The 25,854-nt window shown below is 32.8% G+C and overlaps 1 protein-coding gene across 1 annotated transcript in view; it reads right to left on the reverse strand.

The window, feature by feature from the left end:
• The window catches only part of v (Tryptophan 2,3-dioxygenase vermilion), a 68,808-nt gene extending 52,019 nt beyond the window's left edge, over nucleotides 1-16,789 (reverse strand). The window contains exons 1-2 of the mRNA XM_035369802.2: nucleotides 16,636-16,789; nucleotides 4,838-4,937 (exon numbers count right to left, since the gene is read on the reverse strand). Coding sequence (XP_035225693.1) covers nucleotides 4,838-4,937; nucleotides 16,636-16,661 — 126 coding nt within the window. The 5' untranslated portion in view covers nucleotides 16,662-16,789. The remainder of the gene's footprint in view (nucleotides 1-4,837; nucleotides 4,938-16,635) is intronic.
• Between the last annotated feature and the right edge of the window lie 9,065 nt (nucleotides 16,790-25,854).

Here is a 25,854-nt window from a genome sequence, read left to right on the forward strand (position 1 = left end):
TTAATTCTAGTAGTTATAACTGGCCAAGACTTTGGATACCGTGTAAGGGACTTTAAGTTCCTAGCGAACGGACTGGCTGCATGGGAGTTTTCCTGGTATTCACCATATGGAAAGTGATGGTAAGTGGATACGAATCAGTTTACTTTTGAAGTTTCCCATGAAGACATCCTTTCCCATCGACAGGCAATCTTCGAACTGCTTTTTCCCAGTTAGTTAATCCATTCTCATTCAATCCTTAGGTGGCATTATAAGATCTAACCTTCTTTTCTAGCAGCAATGTGACTAGATCTAAATCTTAAACCTGGCGACTTCTCGCACAGGTTTCTAGATGAACACAACTGAGAAGGGTGTAAAAACCCCTTTATTTATCGCAAATAAGTAACAGATGACACGATCTTACGTGCTTACACAAAAGAAATCCACTTACGGTGACATCTTTAACGATAACAATAAATTTAAAAGGTAAGGAGATAGTGCTAGGCTACACAATTTTAATTTGATCTAGCAGGTTTACTCGGAGCCCACACCGGCGATATACTAATTAGATGGTCAGAATGCGTAGCCGCTACTAAGAACAACAACTGGGGGACAAAATAGCAAACATGCTCTTCACTAGCGAAATCACGCTGTGATGTCTAACCCTTTCGTTTCAACAGTTTAAATACTCCCGTTCATCTACTTAATTTACATCCTGGCGAGGAAATGCGAGAGGAAAACAGAGAATTCAGGAAAGGCTACAAAATTAAAATAACTGTTAGAACAACTAAACAGGCCACTATAACACAATTTGCCCAACTCTGTCCCATTTTTAATGGAGTCAATCCAAATGTCTGATACCTCTTTTACCTTATCGCCAGTCTTTGTCTCGAGAGTGTCTGAAGGGCCGCCATGTTGCAAACATACTATGTATTTAAAACAGCCATGCCTATTTTCGGACTCGTATACCGACTAAGCGGAATGGCGGGCTGTACCTTATGAATCAGGTTTGCTGCTTATACGATAATATTATATTCTCATTTACAGATTTGCTTAAGAGTTGTGCTTAGGCTGTTTCACAGATTATGCCAAGATGTGTCTTACTATGGAGAGACCATCGAGGCCGTTTAATTAATGTTCACAATGCAAAAAGAAATTTTTTAAATGCTTCATCTGATAGTCTTTTTATTTCCGAGCAGTAAATCTGCATCGTGGTTTCCATGAAATTAGAAGTTGCAGTTTGAAATTGCATATTCACCAAAATTTGTATTATATAATAACATTTAATCATTATATTTAATTACGAAAATGATATTGCACTGAATTATCTTCTTAAACAGAGACTTAGATGATGTTTAACGACCATAATTCGGAATCAGAGCTGGTTCATAATCTGAAAAATACGGTCGTTTTCATGGCTCATGGTCGTTTTCCTGAATGATGATGACAGTTTGGAATAAATGAGAATAAAATTTCTCATTAAAGAATTTGCAGGGCTAGTTTTAGCCACGGTATTTTGAACCATTGCACTATGTTATGTTTGGTAACGTTAATCATCCACATGACTTGAGGAATATTCCATTTTGCGAAAGAAAATCTTTAATTGATTTATTTAATAATACTTTGGATAGATTTTCGAGTCGGCTTCTGAAAACAGCCAGTGTGCTCCTAAACAGCGAATGATGGAGAAGACCAACAAGTTTAAATAAATATTAATAATATAAACTATTATAATATTTGCTACACAATGTTTTTGGTCTGCTATTCCTTACATCAGTAGTCTTCAATCTTTTTTGAGTCAAGGAATATACAAAACAATATTTTATTTCATGAAGCTTCTGACTTCTTGAGAAAAGCAAAAGTAATATATTTTTTATATGGAAAACGGCAAAAAAACAATATGTCATCAAACTTTTATTCATAAAAATAGATCTTCGTCATTATTATTTTAGGTAACAACAGCAATATATTATTGAATTACAGAAAAATATTATTTAATTAATTATTCTATACATTACATTTGTTGTCCTTGCGGCATTCAAAAATTCTTTCGAATTTTGGTTTTGACTTGCGAAACCATCACAACACTTACATGGTATACCAAGATTCTGCAGAACACAGCTTGAAGATCACTGTTCTATGATGATCAATTTTAAATTCATGTTTCTTTTTTATAAAAGAACGCGGAATTAAGAAAGTCTCTCCAAAGATCTTAACACTTACGGAAATTCTTACATAAAAGACTACCTGGATCGTAAAAACTTCAAAAAAGAAGAAAAATCTGAAAGTTTTCAGATTTTATATTACGTTCAAAGGGGCTTTTTTTTTTAACGTTTTGTGTGTTACCTTTATTTATTAAATATTATGTTATGTTCACTTAAACCATAAAATTTAGTTCAATAGCGATGTCGTAAAATAATTTTAAAATGAGTATATCTTTAGAATTTCCGATACACAGTTCCCCGCGCTGAAGATAAAAAGGTTCCCTTCCCCGTAGAGTGTTGCCATTACTGGCTTTTAAATCGTTGAGTTTGTTACTCAAAAATTCGTTAAAGTTTTACAAAATAGGAAATCGATAATAAAACAAATTCCAAATTTCAAATTTGGTCTTCCACATGCCCACATTCGTAGGAGGATTACGTCATTCAAAATTCGATGGCTCTATTCACCGTTGTTTTATCACAATGCGAGAAATATACATACATTTAATGCAGATTTTTCATTATTTAATTTCTTCAAATATAATGCAGGACTCTAACATTTGGTGGCAACAGTTTGAAAAGTGAAACGGACATTTATAGTGATTCAACGCAAAATCGCAAAACGAAAACAATAGTCCTTCAGGGACAAAGCTCCTTTGGACTAATAAAACTTGAAATTTTTTCGCTAATTTGTTTCCACGCATATCTGTACATTAGATTAGGTGTTTAAAATCTATCATCGTATAAGCACAAGAGATATCAGCAAAATCTTTATAAATTGCTTAAAATTCTTTCATACTTTTGATGGAAACTTTATATTTTTTGTGTGTGTTTTCGGAAATGTCAACCAGATTCCAACTATTAAATAGTTGTAAAATCTTTCCATAACAGTTGTCATATTTTCAAATAGTGTACCAAACATTATTTCTGGGAATGAAATGCTTTTATAGAAGAACGAATGATAATAAAAAATTTTTTTGTAAGACTGCAATAAAATACTTTAAAATTAGTTTCGAAGTTCATTCCGAGTACCAAATTTCCAAAGCTTGAATAAAAGTGTTTTCGGGACAATGCAATTATGAAAAAAACATCAACGTTCAGAACTGTAATTACAAAACATCTTTGTTCTTTTTATGTTTCTGCAAGCCTGCCTTCCAACGGCAGACAGAAGAAGCTGATATTTATAAAGACATCTGTATTTCTTGGAAGGGTAGTTGTCACGTTTATTCAAGAATGATACGAATTTTGTTCTCGATTTTTTAAACAAAAACACATAATAATAGTAATTATTTATACAATTTGGGTGTTATAATTGATAATTGTGTCAATAAATAAATTTAGATCGTCTACTTTCGTCATTTGCAGTCTAAAAGTAATATAGATTTCAAATTTGTTTTGCGAAAAAAAAGTTTTCTTTTTTTTAACAAATTCACTTGTTACTAAATGTAATTATGCTTAGTTAGTAAGTTCATTAGTAAGTTTGTAAAGACATTAAATATTTTTTTGGAGCCAGAGAGAGAGGAAAAATTTTCAGCGCCTTCGCCGGGAATCGAACCACGGACCTCTGGAATACCGGCCCAGCGTGCTACCGTTACACCACGAAGGCGCGCTGGATAGCGGAAGAAATACCTTATATATTCCCCTTTTTAAAGGGCGACTAGGGTTTTAGGGGAACTAGTCGCCAAATCCTGGGTGTGGAGAATCATCATCCACAACCCTTTTAGTTCGGACGTCACTGTAGAGACATTAGGTATTTTTTTGGAGCCAGAGAGAGGAAAAATTTTCAGCGCCTTCGCCGGGAATCGAACCACGGACCTCTGGAATACCGGCCCAGAGTGCTACCGTTACACCACGAAGGCACGTTGGAAAGCGGGAGAACTACCTTATAAGTTTTGTGCTTTTTATAAAGAGCTTTTAAAGAGGTTGAACACATTGAAAACATCTTGATTGTGCGGATTTTCTATCATTAATGTTGATAGTTACTCAGAAGCATATTTTGCTCATTCTAAAATCGTTAATCTTTCTTTTCTACATCTGTAACATTAACATCTATAACATTGTTTCCCTTGCTATGTAAAAGTTTTACGCGGCTTGCACTTTGAGGAAAAATTTTATTACAACACTTGAAACGTTTTTCTGTTCATGATTTTCAATATTTTTGAAGCATTCTTTGAATGTTCATTTGCATTTTCAGATGAACTTTTGTCAATCTTCTTTTTAAATGTTACGAGAGTTTAAAGCATGAAACATATTTTCAATAGGCAATATAGAAAATGAAAAGTTATGTTAAGGGTCTTTTTGTAACCTCAAAAACTTTAACTAGTATTTAAATATCCTTTATCTAATAGAAACTTACCTAAATATTAATTCATGCCTTCCATGTTCTTTACCACAGGTCTTAGATCCCCCTTCATTATTAAAATTCAGTAACTTTTATTTAATCAAAGAACATGATGAATTCATTGAAATTTCATTGCAGTGACTAACACGTACCTCAAAAACAAATTATAATTTAGATTCGTAAGTTGCAACTATTCGTTATTTATCTAAAACAACGTTTTGAGGTGTTTACTGGAATAACAGTTAGAGTCCTTTACAATTGCAATATAATTCAGTGAAAAATAGTTAGTTGTAAATGATTTAATAGAATGCATAATCACCTGAAGATATTCTCCATACAGCATATTTGGATGCTTCTCTCCGGTGGATGAGTTGTCAGAAGTGACATCATTTTTGTCATTCCTTGATACTTCACTAAAGCTGAAAAATCAAGAAAAAGATAAATAACGCTATATTTATAAAACTTAAAACAAGAGTAACACCTTTCTTAAATTACGTAACGTTAAAGAAAAATGTAAATGCTATGGAGAAAAGAATTTAATCCAAGCAGTATCAGTCTTAACACATCATTAAGTTATACAGCCTTTATCCGATATATGCGAACTGTAAATAAATTTCTGCACACAGCATTTTCAGGAACAATTTTAGACGACAATGTAATTGACAAAGCTTGAGTGAACGGAAGCAATGAGGTTATATCGCACAGCGCATACGGTTGCGCAAAGTTTTTAAACCGCATCCGGCGTAACGTATAGATTCACAAATTAATGAAAATTCGCGGTGAATAACAACTAATTAATGACAACTAATTAATAACAACTAATTAATTAAGCTGATAAAAATTTTTCTTCAGATATTTCGCGATTAAGAACGGATCTGCTTCAAGTCAATAAGCACATCAAATCCGTGTTTCTCAAAATTCTACTTTAAAACTGACGCTTTAGACATTTTCATGTCCGCGAATTTACTCTACATAGAGATGATATACACGTCACTTGGGAGACTTTTTTAGGTACATCAGAATTGCTGTTAATTAACGTCAAGTGGGGTTTAATAATTTCCTAGGAAGCAATTTTTCTTAACTGAGAACTGAGAAAACGCAATAAAAGGGAGATGGAAAATGATGAATTCAAGAAACTTGTAGAAACTATCATAAACTAAGAAACATGAAAAGGGCTGGATTGTGCGCAGTAAAGAGCATTATATCATTTGCAATGACCAGAAATCTTTCTCTTCATTTCTACGTGAATTGAAAACAGTCAGCAACAAGCATCAGTTCGTACTTCTTTGTTTGTAAGAAATTAAAGAAGCTTTCCTTCAAGAGAAGTGTAACTGAATATGAGAAAATTATTTCTGATAATGTCACTGAAAAATGGCAGCAATTCTCAAACGAAGCCAAGTTTCAGAGAAAAAGCAGGATTGCATCTAAAAAGGATTTTCTTTTTCATATATGTGTTGGGGGGTAGAAGGTGTTTGATCTGTTAGGAACATAACCAAACCGTTAATGAAAATATATGCTGTGGTTGTCTGGGTAATTAGAAACAGGTAGGTAACGATTTTTAGACAAGGTAATGTTAAATCACATATTGTAAAGCTAATGGCACGAAAACTTGATAATGTAAAATTCTTACTCGTTTTACCTGAGTCTAGTGATAGGCTTCTCTAATTATTACTTGTTTAAATTACAGATTTTATGTTTACTAACCTAGTTATCCTATTATTTTGGCTTTACTATTACTTCTACGTTCGTTAACTCCTACCAGAAAGCTAATTAGTTACCCATGTAAGTGCAGAGTTTTTGAGTCTGACAGAGAGTTTTTCAAAGACTTGCTAATTCTCTATTCTGTTTATATTTTCTAACGACTTAAATCGAGTGATTGGCTTTAGCTCTGCAAGCCACATTTGCTTCGTGAATATTCAGTTCCGAGCCAAAACTCCTTTAGGCGCGTGATACTTTATAATTCATGTTTTAATTTTACTTTCAAAGTCTGTTCTGCATTTTGCGCAAGTAGTAGAATTAAGTTCTTTTTTTGTGTGTGTTGGCTTCATACAGCTTGATAGACTGATGTTTAAATAAATAGGTTATACTAGATGTTTAAATAATAGATCTCGAAAGAAACTAAATACAAAAATACAAAAAGAAAAAATATTACTGCTTAAAAATAAAAAATAGAGTAAAATTAAAATAAAAAATGAATATTTTAGATAAAAATCATGTGAATTTTACAATAAAAATACGAAGAGCCAAAATATGCTAAAACGTTCCGAAAATTCTTAGTTTCTAAAGAAGCACTGCTTGCTCTTTGGCAAGGCCGTATACATACGGACTAGAATATTTTTTGTGATATCTGTAAGAACGTATATATGCGTGCATATTAAAATACGAGTATGTCAAAGAAATTAAGGCAATAATATATCAAAAGTACACAAATCCAGGTATGTAATAGCAGGAGAGTTTTTACATTAAAAATAAAAAAATAATTTGTTCTCATAGTAGTTTTCGGAAATTTGTGCTTTTTTAGCGAAAACTCTGGCTCATGGGCTTAAGATAAAAGCACGTATGAAACTTAATGTCTTTCTCCGAAATGAAATTGAATGAAAGTTAATTACTCTGCAATTGAAGAAAAATTTTTTCTGCGATACAATTTCAAAAGAATTAGTCATGGAATAAATCCTAACAACAACTAAGATTGAAAACATAAAAATATGAAAATATTATTTAATGTTTTTAAAGGGGAAAATGCAGAAACATTATGCTCATGAAAGCGAGTACTGCGAAAAATTGCGCAGTTTAAATTTTAGCATCATACACTGTGAAGATGTGGGAGGAAGAAATACAGCGTATTTACCATCAATATCATAAATAAATCATTGCACTGAAGTGAGTAAACGACCTGTATTTTAAGATTAATGGCCTTGACATTGTACTTATAACGTATAAACCAAGCCAAAGTTGTTTAACTAAACAAGGTTGTTTAAAAACTACTTTTTAAGTCAAGGTTGCTGTGTTGGGGAGAAATTGACATAAAATAACTGTTAGTTATTGAGAAGAATAATTCAAACTGGTGAAAAGTAGGACTTCCAAAATAGTATGTAGAAGTTTGGGAAAGCCATATAAAATGGTTTAAAATGGTTAAATATTCTAGCAAATGTTACGGAAATCGAAAATAGTAAGACAAAAGAATAGAGTCTTCACGCAATTCGGATTCATTGCATCTAATGAAATGAATATCAGATGTGTTAATAACAGTATACAGCCAGAATAATTTATACTTAAATTCTACACTAAAAACGAAATAATTACAGCATTAGCAAATCTCTAATTTTAATTATCATTCTACTTTACTCTCCTGTTTAAGGTTTGGAATAGCGCGATCATTTCGTAATTAAAAATAATCTAATATCTATATATGTTATTATAATTATAATTATCTAAATTTGTTGTCATATTGTTTAAAGCATTGCTATAAAGCGGGGAGTATTATCATTTTACTCAACTGCGGTAACTGATTAGCGCCCATATCAAATTAGCACTAAACGTGTTTTTCCTAAAATTAAAGTTCTCAAAAAGTTTTCATATCTATGAGTTATATATTACAGGTAATAAATAATCAATAATATGAAAATAAAAGTATAAAGAATTAGCCTTTTTTTGAAATAATATAATAAAAAACTGAAAATTTTATTGCTTCGACTGAATTAGGACATCTATCTAGTCTGTGCGCGATAGATAGCGTGATAGAATAAATAATATTATAGCTTTTTCACTGAAATAACAAGAAAGATCTCTATCTGTTTTTAAAGAGCCTGTTAGCACAGCTAATCAGCTTGTTTAAAAACTTATTTTCTTGTAAATTCGAGTGCATTCAGGGCCCATTTCAGATACATCTGAATCTAAAGCTCCATTTCAATCTTGTTCCCTTCAAGGGAATTTTATTGACTTGTCGTACGATAACGCACTGAATACCTTCAACTTAATTGTTTTTTAAATGTCTGAAAAACATCCGGTATTAAATGCGAAGCAAATCTTTCTATCCTCTGGTGACTTTGTATTTAAAAGAAGGTGGGTTTTGGTGATGGAAGAGACATGGGAGGGGGGAGGATTTCATGAAAAAACTAAGTTCACATGAAAGTAGCCGTTTACATCGATTTGAAAATTTCAGAAGATAACATGACTCTGAGTCGTTTTTGAATAAAATGACCAGAATAAAACGAAATAAAATGAATAATAAAAAACAAAACAAAATCTGAAATGTTTCAGATTTTAAATTACGTCCAAAGGGGCGTTTTTTAACATTTTGTGTGTTACCTTTCTTTATTAAATATCATGTTCCTCGCACTTAAACCATAAGATCCAGTGCAACAGCAATATCGCAAAATAGTTTTAAAACGAGCATATCTTTAGAATTTCCGATACAGAGACTCACGCGCTGGAGATAAAAATGTTTTTTCTGCACAACGTTGCCATTGCTCGCTTTGAAATTCTTGAGTTTGTTAATCAAAAATTCGTCAAAGTTTTAAAAAATAGGAAATCGATCATAAAACAAATTTCAAATTGCAAATTTGGTCTTCCACATGCTCATATTCATTGGAGGATTACGTTATTCAAAATTCGATGACTCTATGTACCGTTGTTTTATCACAATACGAGAAATATACATACATTTATGCAGATTTTTCATTATTTAATTTCTTCAAATATAATGCAGGACTCTAACATTTTGTGGCAACAGTTTGAAAAGTGAACCGACATTTATGAGTCTGACGCAAAATGCCAAAACGAAACTAATAGTCCTTCGGGATTCAAATCCCTTTGGACTAAAAAGGAGTCGTTTTATACCTTGACAAAACAGTGCTTTTATGCTGCCCAAACGTGATAGTGGTTAGCAATGCTGACTGCCATACCGAATGGCCCGGGTTCGAATTCCTGAGAAATCATGCTTTGCGGCATGGGGGCACTCTAATTATGCGGCGAGCCGAAAACCCTCTCGAGAGGTTGTTGGTAGGGTAAGTGGGGTGGAAGACTCTCGGATCCGATCTCCATCAAAACTGGGAGGGGCGGAACTGAACAAAATCGTAATATCACCTGTAGGGTGCTCAAGGCTCTGGCCAACGATAAAGGCAATCTTGCGCTCGTTACCACAAAGATTTTCGTGGTCTTGTTCTGATGTTATTGTCAGACAAGTGAGATAAGTCAGAACACAACAACCACAATGCTTTTATTGTGAATGAATATTTTATCATTGATAAACTGGCGCTAAGCGCGTGTATTTTTAATGAATTTTTCATTTTTGATACCTGAAGAAAACAAATGCAGCAACATGGAGGCAAGAGAAATAATGAAATGTGACGTGTTCAGGATGAAAAACCCTATTCAGAATAAACCAATTTTTGCTCAAGTGTATTTTGATTCGTTTTTCAAATTTTAGTTCATTTTTTTCATTAGTTCATTTCAAATTTTAAATTGTTATTGGCTGAAGCATTATGTTAGTGTTAAGTATCATGTAAAAAAGATTAATTCTGAAATGACGCAATACAGAGCGATTTATTACAAGCACTTACTATTTTTAGTATAGAAGGGGGAAATAACCATAATAAAAAGGAGAATTGAGAGACTATTGTAAGCATTTAGACTAACATTAGCAATAATTATCACTTATTTTTTATCTTATCTATACACACACGAAAATTATTTAACAAAAGTATGTTTTTAATTTAATGGCTTCACTTGGCGAACGATGTTTTTAGTTTTTGGTATCTTATGCAAAACATTAAGTAGATCACTAGTGATTACAATCGAAGGGAATGTTTGTAAAAAAGGACGAAATTAATTTTTAGATGAATTCTGTTCAATAAAAATGAGGAAACTTAACTTTTAAGCAATATATTTCTGTTTACACCTTTTCTTTGATCTAAATTATATCTGGAATTGCGAAGTTTTTTTAACTAATTACTATAGATAATGATTATGTAATTTACATATTCCTAATTGTATTTATAAGTTAACTTTGCGATATTTCTCTGTTGTGAGCATGATTTTGATAATTCAAAGCACAAAATGTTTACATAAAAACTTATATGTTTTTAGACTTTTAACCTTGAAATTTATATTAATTTCCTTCAAATGCAAGCAGCTGAGAAAATTGAGGTTAGAAATTGCATCGGGGTGCCAAGATCTCTAAAACCATTCACTATTTCATTTGGCCCCACCAGTAGCCGAGCGTTAAAGTTACTGGATACTGGTAGTGCTGTTGAAACCCGGCAAACGGGATGGACGTTTTCGTGTTTTTCTATATGTGTAGCCTGTATACGAGCAATGTTCCTTTAGAAAGTCTTCCATGAAGACACCCTTCTTCTTAGGCAGATAGCCCTCGAATGCAAAATCCAAACAAACCCAAATGCAAAATCAAGTATCAAATCTTCCCTTTTTTCCTTACGAATATAGAAAATAATAAAATAATTCGCTGTTCATCAAATGAATAAAACAAATGTAAAAAAAAAAAATTCTGAACTGTCAGTATGACTGAGGAAATCGTTTCATTATCAGTTTCGAAATTGCATGCCCTTAGAGGCACGTGGCGATATTTCATAACATTTCACTGCATTTTAAGCAGTTAACATGTTTATGCATTATTCAGACTGAAGATATGCATTATTCATTACACCACATACTCTGAAGGAGAAGTTTTGTCCTCACAGCTGTATTTAATGACTTAGTTATCTTCATTCCCTATCATACAGTGATAATTTTTTTCGTCGAAGCACATTGCTGCAGTTTTTTTTTTTTTTTTTTTTTTTTTGTTTTTTGTTTTGTTGTTGTTGTTTGTTTTGGAGTGGGAACAAATTTTAAGGAATTTTCCGTGATTTCCAGAATGTCATCTCATACAAACCACATCACAAATTTCGAACTCAGGAACATGAAAAATCAGTTATGCTTTCAATTGGATATGATTCGCGGATCTATAATTTGCCAGACGGATGCGTTATATGACGACAGCGCGCTAAGAAAAATGCGATTATTCTTTATGGTCCTCCTTGCGTGAACTCACGTCTATCAAATCCAGTCACTAAGAGTTATCGTCCTTCCCATTTTAGTTCGGGTACCACTGCATAAAATCGTTAGCAAGCTGTATATGCTATATTCTTACATTATCAGGACTGGTATTCCTCTTTACTTGCCTTGGAAACATGAAATGTCCTGACTCGAAACAGGGAGCTTACTAAAGCTATGTTCAATAAATTGTGAAGTAGACAATACACACAGGAAGGGTATACGAAATCCTTTATTTTTCTATCTTTACAGGGATTTCTGGACTTCGGAATACAGAGACCAACCACTTGTGGTCTGAACGTAAGAATATAAAATTATTTACTAAAACTCTAAGTAAACTAACTTTGGATTAATATACAAGTGCCTACTTTAAGATTGGCCGTTAATTAACAAAAAGCCGTATGTAGTACAGAGAGCTGCTAAAACTACGATACGTTTAAAATTATCAAGAGGATTAAACCTCTGGCCTTGAAGGCAACCAGCAAACGAGTAAAACTACTATGGCAAGCGGCCTGCTTCTAATAACTCCTTCCTCTCTCTTGCTTGGCAAAAAGCCACAACTTAAGTACTTGGCGTTAGCAAGACAAATTTGCATAAATAAGTTAAAATCTTTTAATTCTGGCCGGAAATAGAAAATAAGAAGTGATAGTAAAGATTTAAAATAAAATAAACGTTAGTAAAACTTAGGATCCTTACAACATCATAAGAATATTCGAAAGCGAATTCTATAATTGCTTGTAAGGAATTTTCTTCTGCCTTCCAACATGCCTTCGTGGTGTAACGGTAGCACACTCGGCGCGTGTTAGAGAGGTACAGGTTCGAATCCCGGCGAGGCCATTCGATATTTACCATGTCTCTTGCTTGAAAATAACCCGATGGCTCTACATGGATTCGGAATTTCGCTAAAAATTCGCCGAATTTTTCCCATATTTCAATAATTTTAATGCCTAACAAGAACATTGAACGATTTTTCCTAATTTTTCAAAAATATGTTACAAGACAATATATATATATATATATATATATATATATATATATATATATATATATATATATATATATATATATGTCGATGTTATTATCTTATATATATATATATATATATATATATATATATAAGATAATAACATCGACAGATTATTGCCGAATTTATAAGAATGTATGTGTCTATAAAAATTACGTAATGTAATGCTTATTTATCGAAACTCTAATCATTTATATTACTACTTCATATGTAACAGACATTTTCATGGAAATGTTTAGACTATGTCTAACAGTTACTATATCGTAAGCCACGAAATTTTTGCAAAGTCGTTAAAATAATGGAATATGAAATTTTATTATTTATTCTGTAGAACCTTGATGTCTCCTTTTTTAATTTGATTATTTCTTCCTTCTACCTTCAAATAAAACCTTTTTATTTTAAAATAGTAATACATTCATAATAAATCTTTCGAGCGTTCTTTATTTTAAAATTAATCCCATTGTTATATAATGATGCTTATATAACGTTGATGCCATGATGCTTATATGACGCGTACTTACATAATGGCAAAAGTGAGACTGAAGCCTTTTAATCAGCAATAATGAAATGTTTGTAAAATAAATGTTTCATCAATAAATTAGGACTGATTTTTCCTTCATACTATAGTCTTCTTTCCTTTTTTCCATTGTAATTTTTTATAAATTTTAGACAAGTGCTATTTTCGTTTCAGAGTTCTCGGTATATGCTACTAATGTACAAAACAGGTTTTTCTTAATTAAAAGTGTTTTCAGCATTTATTAATTTTCTGAACTGTACATTTGTTAGCTCAGATTAATTTTCTTTTGCATTTCTCCGGGCACAAAATCCTGGAAACATGCAGATATCCTGCAATATATAAAATAATAAAATAGTTTATTTTCCTTTTTTTTTTTTTTTTTTTTTTTTCTTTTTTCTTTCTTTTTTAGTCCAAAGGGATTTGAATCCCGAAGGACTATTAGTTTCGTTTTGGCATTTTGCGTCGGACTCATAAATGTCGGTTCACTTTTCAAACTGTTGCCACAAAATGTTAGAGTCCTGCATTATATTTGAAGAAAATAAATAATGAAAAATCTGCATAAATGTATGTATATTTCTCGTATTGTGATAAAACAACGGTACATAGAGTCATCGAATTTTGAATAACGTAATCCTCCAACGAATATGAGCATGTGGAAGACCAAATTTGAAATTTGAAATTTGTTTTATGATTGATTTCCTATTTTTTAAAACTTTGACGAATTTTTGATTAACAAACTCAAGGATTTCAAAGCGAGCAATGGCAACGTTGTGCAGAAAAAACATTTTTATCTCCAGCGCGTGAGTCTCTGTATCGGAAATTCTAAAGATATGCTCGTTTTAAAACTATTTTGCGATATTGCTGTTGCACTGGATCTTATGGTTTAAGTGCGAGGAACATGATATTTAATAAAGAAAGGTAACACACAAAATGTTAAAAAACGCCCCTTTGGACGTAATTTAAAATCTGAAACATTTCAGATTTTGTTTTTATATATATATATATATATATATATATATTTTTTTTTTTTTTTTTCATTTTTAGAATTTTTGGCGTGGTTGTTGGCTTTGTTTTACTCGAGTTTAATTTTTGCTCTGCTGTGCTGTATCTGAGGTATATAAGTATGTTTTTTTGAAATTGCTCTCGGCTGTAGTTTTGTTTTTAATTTTACCACAAAATTATTTAATTAAAAAAATCGTTTCCCCTATATCAATTTTACGCAATGATTGTTCGCACTGCTTTCAACGAATTTTGGTTGCGTTCTACTTTGAATATAATTTTTTAATTTATTTCTAATTTTTATATTTATTTTAAATTCCATACTTGAAATACAAAAATATTAGGCTTTCTTCGCATCCTAGGATCATTCGAAAACATTTCCTAATTGTACGTTTGTTCAATCGGGATCGATTAAGGTGATCAGTTGCAAAACTATTCTGTTTATGCGACAAAAATAGCAGACAAGAAATGAAATGTAAACTGTTCTCTTAAGAAAAGCGTCTTCGTTGAATGCTTAAAACTAGTAAGCGTTATTAGTTTCTCGGGACATTGATTTCTCAAAAAAGCCAGTTAATATTGATTAGCGGTTTTATTGCTTTTCTTGTACATGCGTAGCTATGAATTAACTTGCTTTAGAAAATTTGCCAAAAAGTCATGGTCTTTTTTTAAGTGACTTAAATAACAACGTTATAGGCATTGTCTATTTCAGTTCTGAAGTTCCAATATATTCTTTCTCTTATGCTGATACCTAAGAAAGCCACGTGTTAGCGCTATCCGACCGATAATAGACACATTTCCGTATTTCATTTTATCAGAAATTATGTTTTCAGTTATACTATGTTATGTTTGTTTGTTTGACTCTGACTCGATAGTATGTACAACTAAAGAAAAGTATAAAAAATAAAATCTGAAAGTTTTCAGATTTCACCTTTCGCCCAAAGGGCGTTTTTCTAACGTTTTGTGTATTACCTTTATTTATTAAATATCATGTTCTTCGCACTTAAACCATAAAATTCAGTTCAACAGCAAAATCGCAAAATAATTTTAAAATGTGCATATCTTTAGAATTTCCGATACACAGTTTCGCGCGCTGGAAAAAAAAAATTTTTTTTCCCCTCCGTGTAGTGTTGCCATTGCTCGCTTTGAAATAGTCGAGTCTGTTAATCAAAAATTCGTTAAAGTGTTACAAAATATTAAATCGATAATAAAACAAATTTCAAATTCCAAACTCGGGCTTCCAGATGCCCATATTCGGATCTAGACTTTGGTGGCAACAATTTGAAGACTTAACCGACATTTATAGTGAACCAACGCAAAATGCCAAAACGAAATTAATAACCTTTCTGAGCTAACTCCCTTGTGGCTAAAAATAAAATGCCAAATATATATAGACTTTTAATTACAAATGACTACAAATTTTATGCTTCAAAAACATTTCCGTTCTCTAAGTAAAAACACATTGCGCTAATTGCTTTATCTTAAGTGTTGCTCAAGTAATTTATCCAAGTTCAGACATGAAATTGAATAATATCTGCACTTTTAAGTTGCTTATATATAAAGTCTGTTGCTAAGTTCATAATTCGTGTATTTAAGGACTTCAGAGTTTTGTACCGAAAAATTCTTCAGATAAATAATTATGTAGGACGAAATATGATTAACTTCCGAAACACATAGTTTACTTAGAGCAATCTATAAATTAGAGCTTATCTTCAGCTGATATTTCTCTCGCGCTTAATCTAAAAGCTGGTCTATTTTCATCCTACATCAGCAGAAACTGGGCAAGGGTGAGGAAAGTGTGCGCATTAGGTTTTGCTGAAAAATTAGAACTCACACCAAATTGGTAAAGAAAATTAAGAAAAATTCTAATGTCATTTATTATAATGAGTGTTTAAGACACATATAAGATAGCGGCATTTAGTAAAAGAATTTTTGAAATTTAATTAAGTAGAAAATGTTTGATTTTTTTTTACAAAAGTGAGGCAACTTTAAAATTTTGCCAGATTTTAAATTCAAATTCATTTTTTTTAACTCCTTGCATCCAATCAATGTATATCTAACTTAGAAAAATTTAGCTAATTGCTTCCATTAATATCCAGTAATTACTGCTCAAAATAAGAAAATTCGAATAATTTATAAATACCTTTAAAATATTTCATTTATTTTTCTTTAATCCTTAAAACGTTCTTTGTTAAACGAAATGTTCAATGTTTAAAAGAATGACTCGTGTATTTGCCATTCTTGTGACATTATCCACAGGGGGAAAAAGAAGTTTGTACAAAGTAAAAAGGAAAACAAAAACTCACACATAATTAAAAACTAAGAAGTTAAAAAAAGCTTTCAGTTACCTGAAGCACTTTTAACTAATATAAACAGACCAACTTCAATTCTTATATTTTTTCCTTATCAGAATTATCTTAGTATTTTTAATAATAAACCAAATTAAAGTATTATAATTTATTAACAATTCTGAACCATCGCAACACAAATAAAAACTACATTCGCGATGTGAATATAAAGATCTCCTTACCTTTTAGACTGAAAGGGACAAGCCATGATAATTTTCCAAGCACATCTAAATTTCTGTAATCTGTGAACTGGATTTATCTCAAGCAGTTTTGTTTTTCACTGACTGTCCTCGGGCAGCTTCTTATTGGTGGAATGACGTCATTGTACTAATGAAAGAAATATTCGTTTGGAAAGAACCCAAAAAAAGTGCCTGTGAAAGTAGATCGGGATATCAAAATTCAGATCCTGCAGAGATTTAAATGTCGATAAGGAGAGGTTTGCAATAGAATATTTCTCACTGAGTTTAGATTATTAAGGTGTTGAAAGTATAGTTTATTTACGTACTTTTTAACTTGTGCCTTGTTTTGCTTCATTTACCTAATTTCGTATCACATTTCACTTCAATCAAAATAATAAAACTAATAGTTATAAGACACCGTAAAAATCGTAATGAACTGTTCGAATTCGATTTTTAAATATTTTTATGGGGTTTGAAATATATTTTTATTTTTATTTGACGTTAAAAGTAGTATAACACATTTATTGTACACAGGAAATAAACTCTAGCAAATAATTAATAGCGTGGATTGTACTATAATGTATTACTTTAAAACAGGCACTTCAAGGCCTTATGACCCTTCTCCATGTCATCATCACTATACAGTACTTATTTTGCCCACATGATTAGAGACTGCATTTCAGTTTAGCCTTCATTTGTGCGCTTTTCATGAAGCGAAACGCGGTAAATGGAAATGAAGTGGGAGGAAACAATTAGCGAACTCGACAATTTGTTGCAACTAACGTTACCATGGTTACGACGCAAGCAGGAGGATAGAAAATGATCTTGAAGTGCATATTTAAAAGCAAAAGAATATGATCTCCAACAATTTGAACTCAAGTAGAAAGCAAGTGCCTAAGCAATAATGAGTAGCTCTGACTCAGTATCACATAGGCACTTAAAAAAAAAAAAAAAAAAAAAAAAAAAAAAACTTATTAATTCTTGGAAAATTAATTATGGGTATTTCTTTTGAAGTCTTAATTTTATTTTTTCTACCTCAACCTTTTAATTTTAAATTATTTAAAAAAAAACACCCACGTTACGTTACGTTTTCTTAATCTGAACTTATTCAACTATCTTTTTAAACATTTCAGTGTTTAATTTGATAATTCTCAATTAATTTCAGGCAGCTATATATTAAATAAGTAGTTTCACCTAATGATTCATCTATGCCAATGATTCTCAAAATAATATTATCGCCCCCAGTAGGCGCTGGAGTTTTATAAAGGGGCGACTGAAGCTCTAAGTGATGTTGGTTTGGTTCGGTTTATTTGAAATATGGTAAAGCCCTCAAGGAGTGTCTGCCTAAAGGAGGGATGCCTTCGTGGAAGACATTCCAAGAAAAACTGTCTCGTATACGTGGGAAAAACCGCGAAAACGCCTATGCAGTCAGCACGTTCATTGGGATTCGAACCAAGGACCAAAATACCATTCAGCGACTTTACCGCTTGGCTGTTGGTGAGTCCCAAGTTATTGGAGATGCATCGTATAGCAGTTGGTAAGCAGTGGGGAAAAAAAATGTCGCACTAGAGATTCGAATAATCCTGAGACAGGCAGAAGCGCGCTTTTTTGTTTGACAGTACGATCTTCGGATTCTTCAATTCCAAAGTCATTTATCACCTTCAAGAACACTTGGATCACGTAGTGCGACACTTCCTGTTGTTTTTGTTGTTACTTATGCTCACTTGTCAGGCCTTTAGTCAGGCCAAGCCCACGAAATTACTCGTGGCAAGGAGCGTAAGATGCGCCAGCCGTTGGCAACAGCCTTGAGCACCTTAAGACGTTATCTCATCTAGCAATGGCCCCTGCTAGATAGGACTTTTCTGAGAAACCAGATTCTGGTATCACTGGCTTAAACGGAAGGATTCCTAGAAAAAGAGTTTTGCCTAACTACGGAAACGATGTACCGGCTACGCGGGAGTTTTTTAAACCTCGCCGAAAATGTTTCCCGCGTAAAGATCAACCAATCAGACGAAAGTTCTGCTTCTGAAGGATCACGTGATCCCAATCTGAGCGATAATCGATTACTGTTTGGTGTTCACGTCTTTGTTGTAAGTGAAAATTGTAACCCAGCTACGTGGGTTTCCTGGAAATGTGCGGGTTCTGAGAATTGTCGCTTTCGATGTCCAGTCTTTCGTAGCGGAACATTACAGGTGACAGTGAGATTTAGCTTAGTTCCGCCCCCAATTTTGATGGAGAAAACTCGGTAAGGCGTGTCCGAGGGTCTCTCTCCCCTTCCAACAAACTACATGAGATGACTTTCGGCTCGCCGCATATTTTTATTTATGTATTACGGCCCACTGTATATATTATGAAACATGTATGCACTATGACCAATGAAAATTATTATGAACTACTATGTATGTATTATGTAACAGGCTCAATATATTATGAACTATGTAAACCACTATGTATTATGTAACAGGCTCAATATATTATGAAACATGTATGTACTATGGCCAATGAAAATTATTATGAACTATATGTGTGTATTATGTAACAGGCTCAATATATTATGAACTATGTAAGCCACTATGTACTATGTAAGCATGTATATGTATGAACTACGTATGTAAGCATGTATATGTATGAACTATGTAAGCAAGTATTATGAAAGATCTATGTATTATGAACTACTTGTATATAAGCATGTACTATGAACTATGTAACTATGTAAGCATATATTATGAACTATGTAACTATGTAAACATGTATACAGGACCAATGTATGCCCTTATAGGCCCCATGAGGTGTTGCCCCGGATAGTTGCGGAACCTGGACTAGACCCGAATAGTCTTAGTAAGCCGCACGGGTGTCCAGATTCTGCTCTCAACTCAACTCGCCGCATATTTAGAGTGCCGTTGTGCCGAAGCCGAGACTATAAATTTACAAACATCCATGTCTTCTCCGGGATTCGAAGCCGTGCCCAGGGACAGCGTTAGTCCGCGACGCTAACCGCTAAAAGGGTTGGGCGGCTTCACACTTCCTATCTGTGCTAACAGGTTGCGCCGCGAGGCAACGACATGAAAAGCGACTGAATATCAAGGAATTTACAAAAGCATCGTGATAAAAAAATGAGCAAAAATTTCTTTGTTTTAAAAATCTTTATATAAAAATCCGTCATTTTAAACAAACCTGCAAATCATCACAGGACGATAACATTTAGACATGCGTTATCAAATTTTAAAAGATCCAAATGCATGTTCACTGTTGTACTGTATACTGATTTCTGAGCGCAAGGGAAAAATATAAAGAATATTGTTTCATTATTTCAAATTTCTCAAAGAACTAACAATGCCTTGCTGATTAACCGAGAAAGAACTTTAAGCATGCAAAATCTGAAAATAACTGCTATGTGTAGCATTTAGCAGAAATTTTAATTTATGCAGTTAAGTATTAAAAGTCATTATTTAATTAATCATCAGAGTCAGAACTGATTAGCTAAGTTTTACTTCCTGTTTATTAACAAAGATCTAGCTTCCAGCAGAGAATCGAGCACTATTTTTATTACCGTGAGCGTTTATCTACTGTGATTACTTCACACAATTACGTTTCATTATTTGTAAGCTGAAAAGCTCACTTTTCTTCTTTAAGTAAGAAGAAATCTAATCTGCATAAATCATTTCAAGGTACAAGACATTTCATTACTTGTCATGACTCTGATTTGACAGGAGGTGAACATCGAATGCTTTGCCTGCAGGCTAACAGATCGTTAACGCTTTTCTGCTTAGGGATTGGAGGTCATCGGTTTTAATCTCGAATTAGAATTGCATAAGAATTTTGCTATCAAATTTTCTTGCTATCGAATGATGTCGAATTCATTAAAATAAGTCTCCTTTCAGTTTTATTTTATACCTGCGTTGCACTAAAACCTGATAATAAGCCGTTGATTTCGTATTACCTATCTTTCGCCAGCTGTAATAAAATCAGGACTGTAGTAGGATATTGTTGTTAAACATGAGCATTTGTATAGCATAGGATTCATGATCATTTGCATTCTACGGTATTAGTTACTCCTCATTATTTTTAAAAGGAGTTTTGATCTTGCTAGAAACAAATATCAAATTTCTTTTAAGGTGGAATAAAAAAACATTCATCTGAATGTTTGCTTGAAAGAAAATGAAGCTACTGTGTAAAATTTTTATGGGGATTCTTTAAGAACCCAGAACTCGTTAGGTGGAATAATTAAATTCACAGCAATTAAAACACTCGAAGTTCGAATTCTACTAAAAACGCAATTGAGCTGTCTGTTTCTTTCTCCCAAAAACTTTCCAATTTCTACAATGGTACTTAAACTGAAATTGTCACCACATGGGCTGGAGTTTACTGGCTCTCATGCCTCTCCCCAATCGCACTTTAAGATGACAGCGTAAGAAATCATCGTATCCCTTCTTGCGTTCTTGCACTGTATGTCCAGCAAGAAGTGAAATATCCGCCGCTCGAATACCGGCGAGTGCGCAATTGATTTTTCGCATCTCTCGACCTAAAAGTCTAAAAGCCTAGTGCAACAAGTGAAATTTTGCCTTCTTCGCTAAAAAAAACACTATAAGTCTATTTTAGTATAAGAAACCAATATAGCTAAGCATTAATTTTTAACTGCGAAGATAATACATCTCTTCTTATGGTGATTTATCAGCACTGCTGGTGAGAATGTAAGGACACCAAGTGAGTGTTTGTCGATACGATACTGCTAATAAAACTTATGTTGATTATGCTATAAAATTACTAAAAAAATAAAATATTTTGTACTTGCATTATATGAAATGTATATAAAACGTTAAATATAGTACTAATATTAGTTAAGTACAGAAGGTGTTAGAACGATTTCGATGAAGATTTTTTAAAGAGAAGTGAAGATTTTGAAATAAAAATTTCTGCTGATTATTTGAAATGGAAAATATCGTCACCTACCTTTTAAATTTATTCTTTCAAATATCCCATGTAAAGAAGCTTTGGGTTGGAGAGTAGGTTTTTGCGCATTTCGGAGAGAAATTTTCCTATTCCATAATTCAAAAACGTTTTGAAATGCGTGGTATTAAACTTTTAAGTGCAAAATAAGCAACATTATTAATAGGAAAGGAAACAAAATATCAATCCTTACTTCTACATGAAAAGAAAACTTAAAACGAATACCCGAAAAAGATAGGTATTTTTTCTAATGTTTCTAAAATGAAATGATTGGTAACCACAGAATATCTCCCGACTTGGAAATCAATTACAAAGTGATTAAGTACATCTGTAACAAAAACAGATAAAATAATATACCAAGATTTACAATTTAACCCTTTGACTGCTAACTGCTCTAAGTCGGAGCGCTTTGTGTGAGCGGCCGCAAAAATGACCAAGTAAATAAAATTTCATTTTTTCTCGTTGCTAAGCAACAAATGAAGTATGAGGTATCTGCAAGTGTTGTACATATACGATAGAAATAATTTCCAAACATGTCCATGAGACAGCAGTAAACAGCAAAATAATTTCCAAACATGTCCATACAGGGGCGCAACTGGGTCCATAGTCTACACCGATAGCTTGTGCCGGATGAACATATGCGTCTGTAGTCCAAACCGATGGTTTCTGCTGGACGCACACGTGCTCCCACATTAGTTAAAGATATAGCAAATGGTTTATCCAACAGATGGCAGTATCTGCCAAACTCCTCTGGTAATTGTCAATGCGCATGCGCTACCTGAGTGTAGAAGAAAGTATGTAATAAGAGAAGCAGTTCTTCGTTAAGCATGTTGCTGCGCGCTTTCGCTGTGTAAATAAAAGTATATTTTTGTAACATGGATGTTCTTTACTCTCTAATGCAAAGCACTATGTTAGTGCACGAATCTCAACTGATTCAAAATCCATTTTCAAAACGTGGATCACCACAAAAGGCATTATATAGCTGAAAAACCTAATTAATATTCACCAACTTTTGCCGAAGCTCAACGCAGATCAATTTGTAGAACCCCTGCATGAAATTTATAAGGAACTAAAGAGAAATTCGTTGTGACCTTTGATGAAGCATGAATTTACCTAAGTGACTGTAACAAAACAAAAAAAAAAAAAAAAAAAAGTATGCATTTATTACAGAAAGTGAAGAGAAAGAAATTTACAGATCTGGTTCCGTCAATGCAAAGAAAGTTTCATCAGGGCGTTTAAGATTATTGCAAGATTCTGTTACAAAGGAAAATTAAAAATAAAAACAGTGGGGGAAATGTTAAAATCAATTCAACATACTATCAAGAGAAAGCTTTACGTCTTATATTTACAGAACAATTCCCATTTCTTTATAGCAATGACTTTCAAAGAGTAAAACTTCATCAAGACAAAAAAAAAAAAAAAATAAAATAAATCATGCATATGTACATTTTTAACATATTAAGTCTCTTGACGGTTCACCTATCTATTATTGTGCCCTTGGTCTCTTGAAAAGACCTCTATCACTACCCCTCGAAATTTTACAAAAAGCCCTTCTATCATGGAAATCATGATGTAGACTTATAGTTCAAAAAGGCCATGAGACCGAACATCTAAAAAAATACTGTTCACATTTTAAAGAAAGCGAATATCTTCGCTGATAACCATTCACGGCATTTTTTCAAAACAAGTCGCTGAGATTTCTTATCAGATTGATCGTTTTTTTCAATATTGGCATACAGTTACATAGAATTTTTTAATTATAATACTGAAATAATTCTTGCATTTAAACTCGTATTCCATACTGAGATTTAACTTGAAATTAATGTAGATAATTCCTGAGAGAATCAGATTTTTGTAGCGTATTTTACGTGAGATGAGATCGTTTGGGATCACGTGATATTAACCCGCGAATCAAGAGGTTATACCATGAAAGCATAGTAAATCTTTAATTTAACGTCTTTAAATTCTTAAATTAACGTCTTTTTACAAATATGTCAAAAATGGATGAAAAACCAATGAAAATTTGAGATTTTCCCAGGACAGAGGAAGAATCCGTCAGATTCTTTCAAGCGAAAGGCGTTTTGCCTAACATTGCTATTTGTGAAAATAATCATGAAATGGAATTATATTTCGGAGACAAAATTCAATGGCGTTGCAACCTTTCAACTTGCCGCAGTAAAAGAAGTATACGGAAAGGCACATGGTTTGAATCATCGAGATTGAGATTTTTGAAGTGTGTAAGATTTATTTATGGTTGGAGTAAAAAATTAACTTCATTTAAATGGTGTGAAAACCAGTTGGAAATCAGTCACGGAAAATTTGTGGTTGGAATAACTACATGCGAGAGGTTTGTGTGGATTCTTTACTTAAACGTCAACAACGCAAAATAGGAGGACCTAGTATGATCATTGCAGTGAATGAAAGTATGTTCACGAAGCGTAAAAACAACGCGGGACGGATTTTACCACAGTAGATCTTTGGTTTAGTTTGTCGTGAAACAAACGAATGTTTCCTTGTGATGGTGCCAAACCGATCCATGAGTATTTATATTACAGGGAATAAATGAAAATATCGGAAAAGGAACTACAATATATTCCTATTCATGCAAATCATATTGCACTGAAAAACTGGAAGAGGAAAGTTTCAAACATTTCAAAGTGAACCATAAATACAATTTTGTAGATCCGGAAACTGGAACGTACACGCAGAAAATTGAAAGACTATGGGGTAGCTCAAAATGGCGGAATAAGAAACACAGAGGAACGGCTCGTCATCATCTGGAAAGTTACCTCGCCGAATTTATGTGGCGAAAGGACACAAAAGACCTATTTGAGAAAATTTTAAACGATATTAAAATATTTATGCCTCCAAAATAAAAAAAAAAAATTTAAAAATTCTTACAATTAACATTTTTTTTATGTGTATACTGTGTGCTGTCGCCAATAAAGTCTGCTTGGCGAGATTTGCGCCGGAGAAAGGGAAATGGCGAGGTTTGCGCCGGCGAAATGGAAAAGTACCCCCATTTCTTTATCCCAATGACTTTCAAGGAGTAAAACTTCATCAAGACAAAACAATAAATCATGCATATGTACATTGCATATGTACATTTTTAACATATTAAGTCTCTTGATGGTTCACCTATCAATTATTGTGCCCTTGGTCTCTTGAAAAGACCTCTTTCTGAGCGCAAATCCACCAACGATTGATGGAAGTAATGGAAGAGAAATAGAAATCACTACCCCTCGAAATTTTACAAAAAGCCCTTCTATCATGGAAATCATGATGTAGACTTATAGTTCAAAAAGGCCATCAGACCGGACATCTAAAAAAGTACTGTTCACATTTTAAACATTGATTAAACGGCCCAGAAATCATCCTACAATTGTGCAAACGCACACTGAGTATATGTAAAATTCACTGAGAAATCTTATCTAATAGTTTACTGAAATCGATGAAATAAAACATATTGTCAGACTGTGATGTATGAAATTATTCAGTACATTCAGTAATGCACTACCGTAATTGTAGTAAAAATAAAAGTACACGAATGAAAAAATATAATAATTAGTAACGGAAATAGAAAAAATGCAGTTACGATAAATATTAATAAAAGAATAAAATTATATATATACAATTACAGTAGAAATAATAATAAATAAATAAATAAAAATACATTTAACATATGAGAATGTTCATACGAGTCATATGAGAATGTGTCAATACGAGATGCAAAAATGAGACTAATTTTTCAATCATTTTTCATTTAATTAAATTACAAATCTCACATTGTCTCCTTCAAAGAAAGGATGTCCTACAGCCTTTGAAGACGATTTTTCCTCTATTCATAGCAGTGCTTGATACAGAATCCTAGGATTGCCTTCAGCTGGTCGGTTACGGCCTTTTGATTGTTTGCTAGTGTCCCGAAATGACGTCCTTTGAGGTTGATTTTCAGTTTTATAAAAATTTAGAAGTCAAAAGGAATGAGATAGGGATTCACAAGGATATTTTTACTTTTCAAAAACTCACTAATTGTAAATGCAGTGTAAGAAGGTGCATTGTCATGGTGTAGCACACAGATTTTGATTCTTGGTCCCGAGGTTTACCAACTACGATGAACACTAACTATATCGTCCAAGAATTAAATAACCAAGGATTGAAAGTTAGCTATATAACCTTAATGCGTAATAGAAAAGAAAATAAACCAATGCCGCTCTTTTTAATTCCCATTCCAAAAGCGGACAATCTTTGACCTAAAACACATCGGACATATGAATG

Source organism: Stegodyphus dumicola, chromosome 6 (assembly GCF_044657685.1).
Source record: "Stegodyphus dumicola isolate Sdum_Otavi_A_Nest chromosome 6, ASM4465768v1".
Taxonomy (NCBI): Eukaryota; Metazoa; Arthropoda; class Arachnida; order Araneae; family Eresidae; genus Stegodyphus; species Stegodyphus dumicola.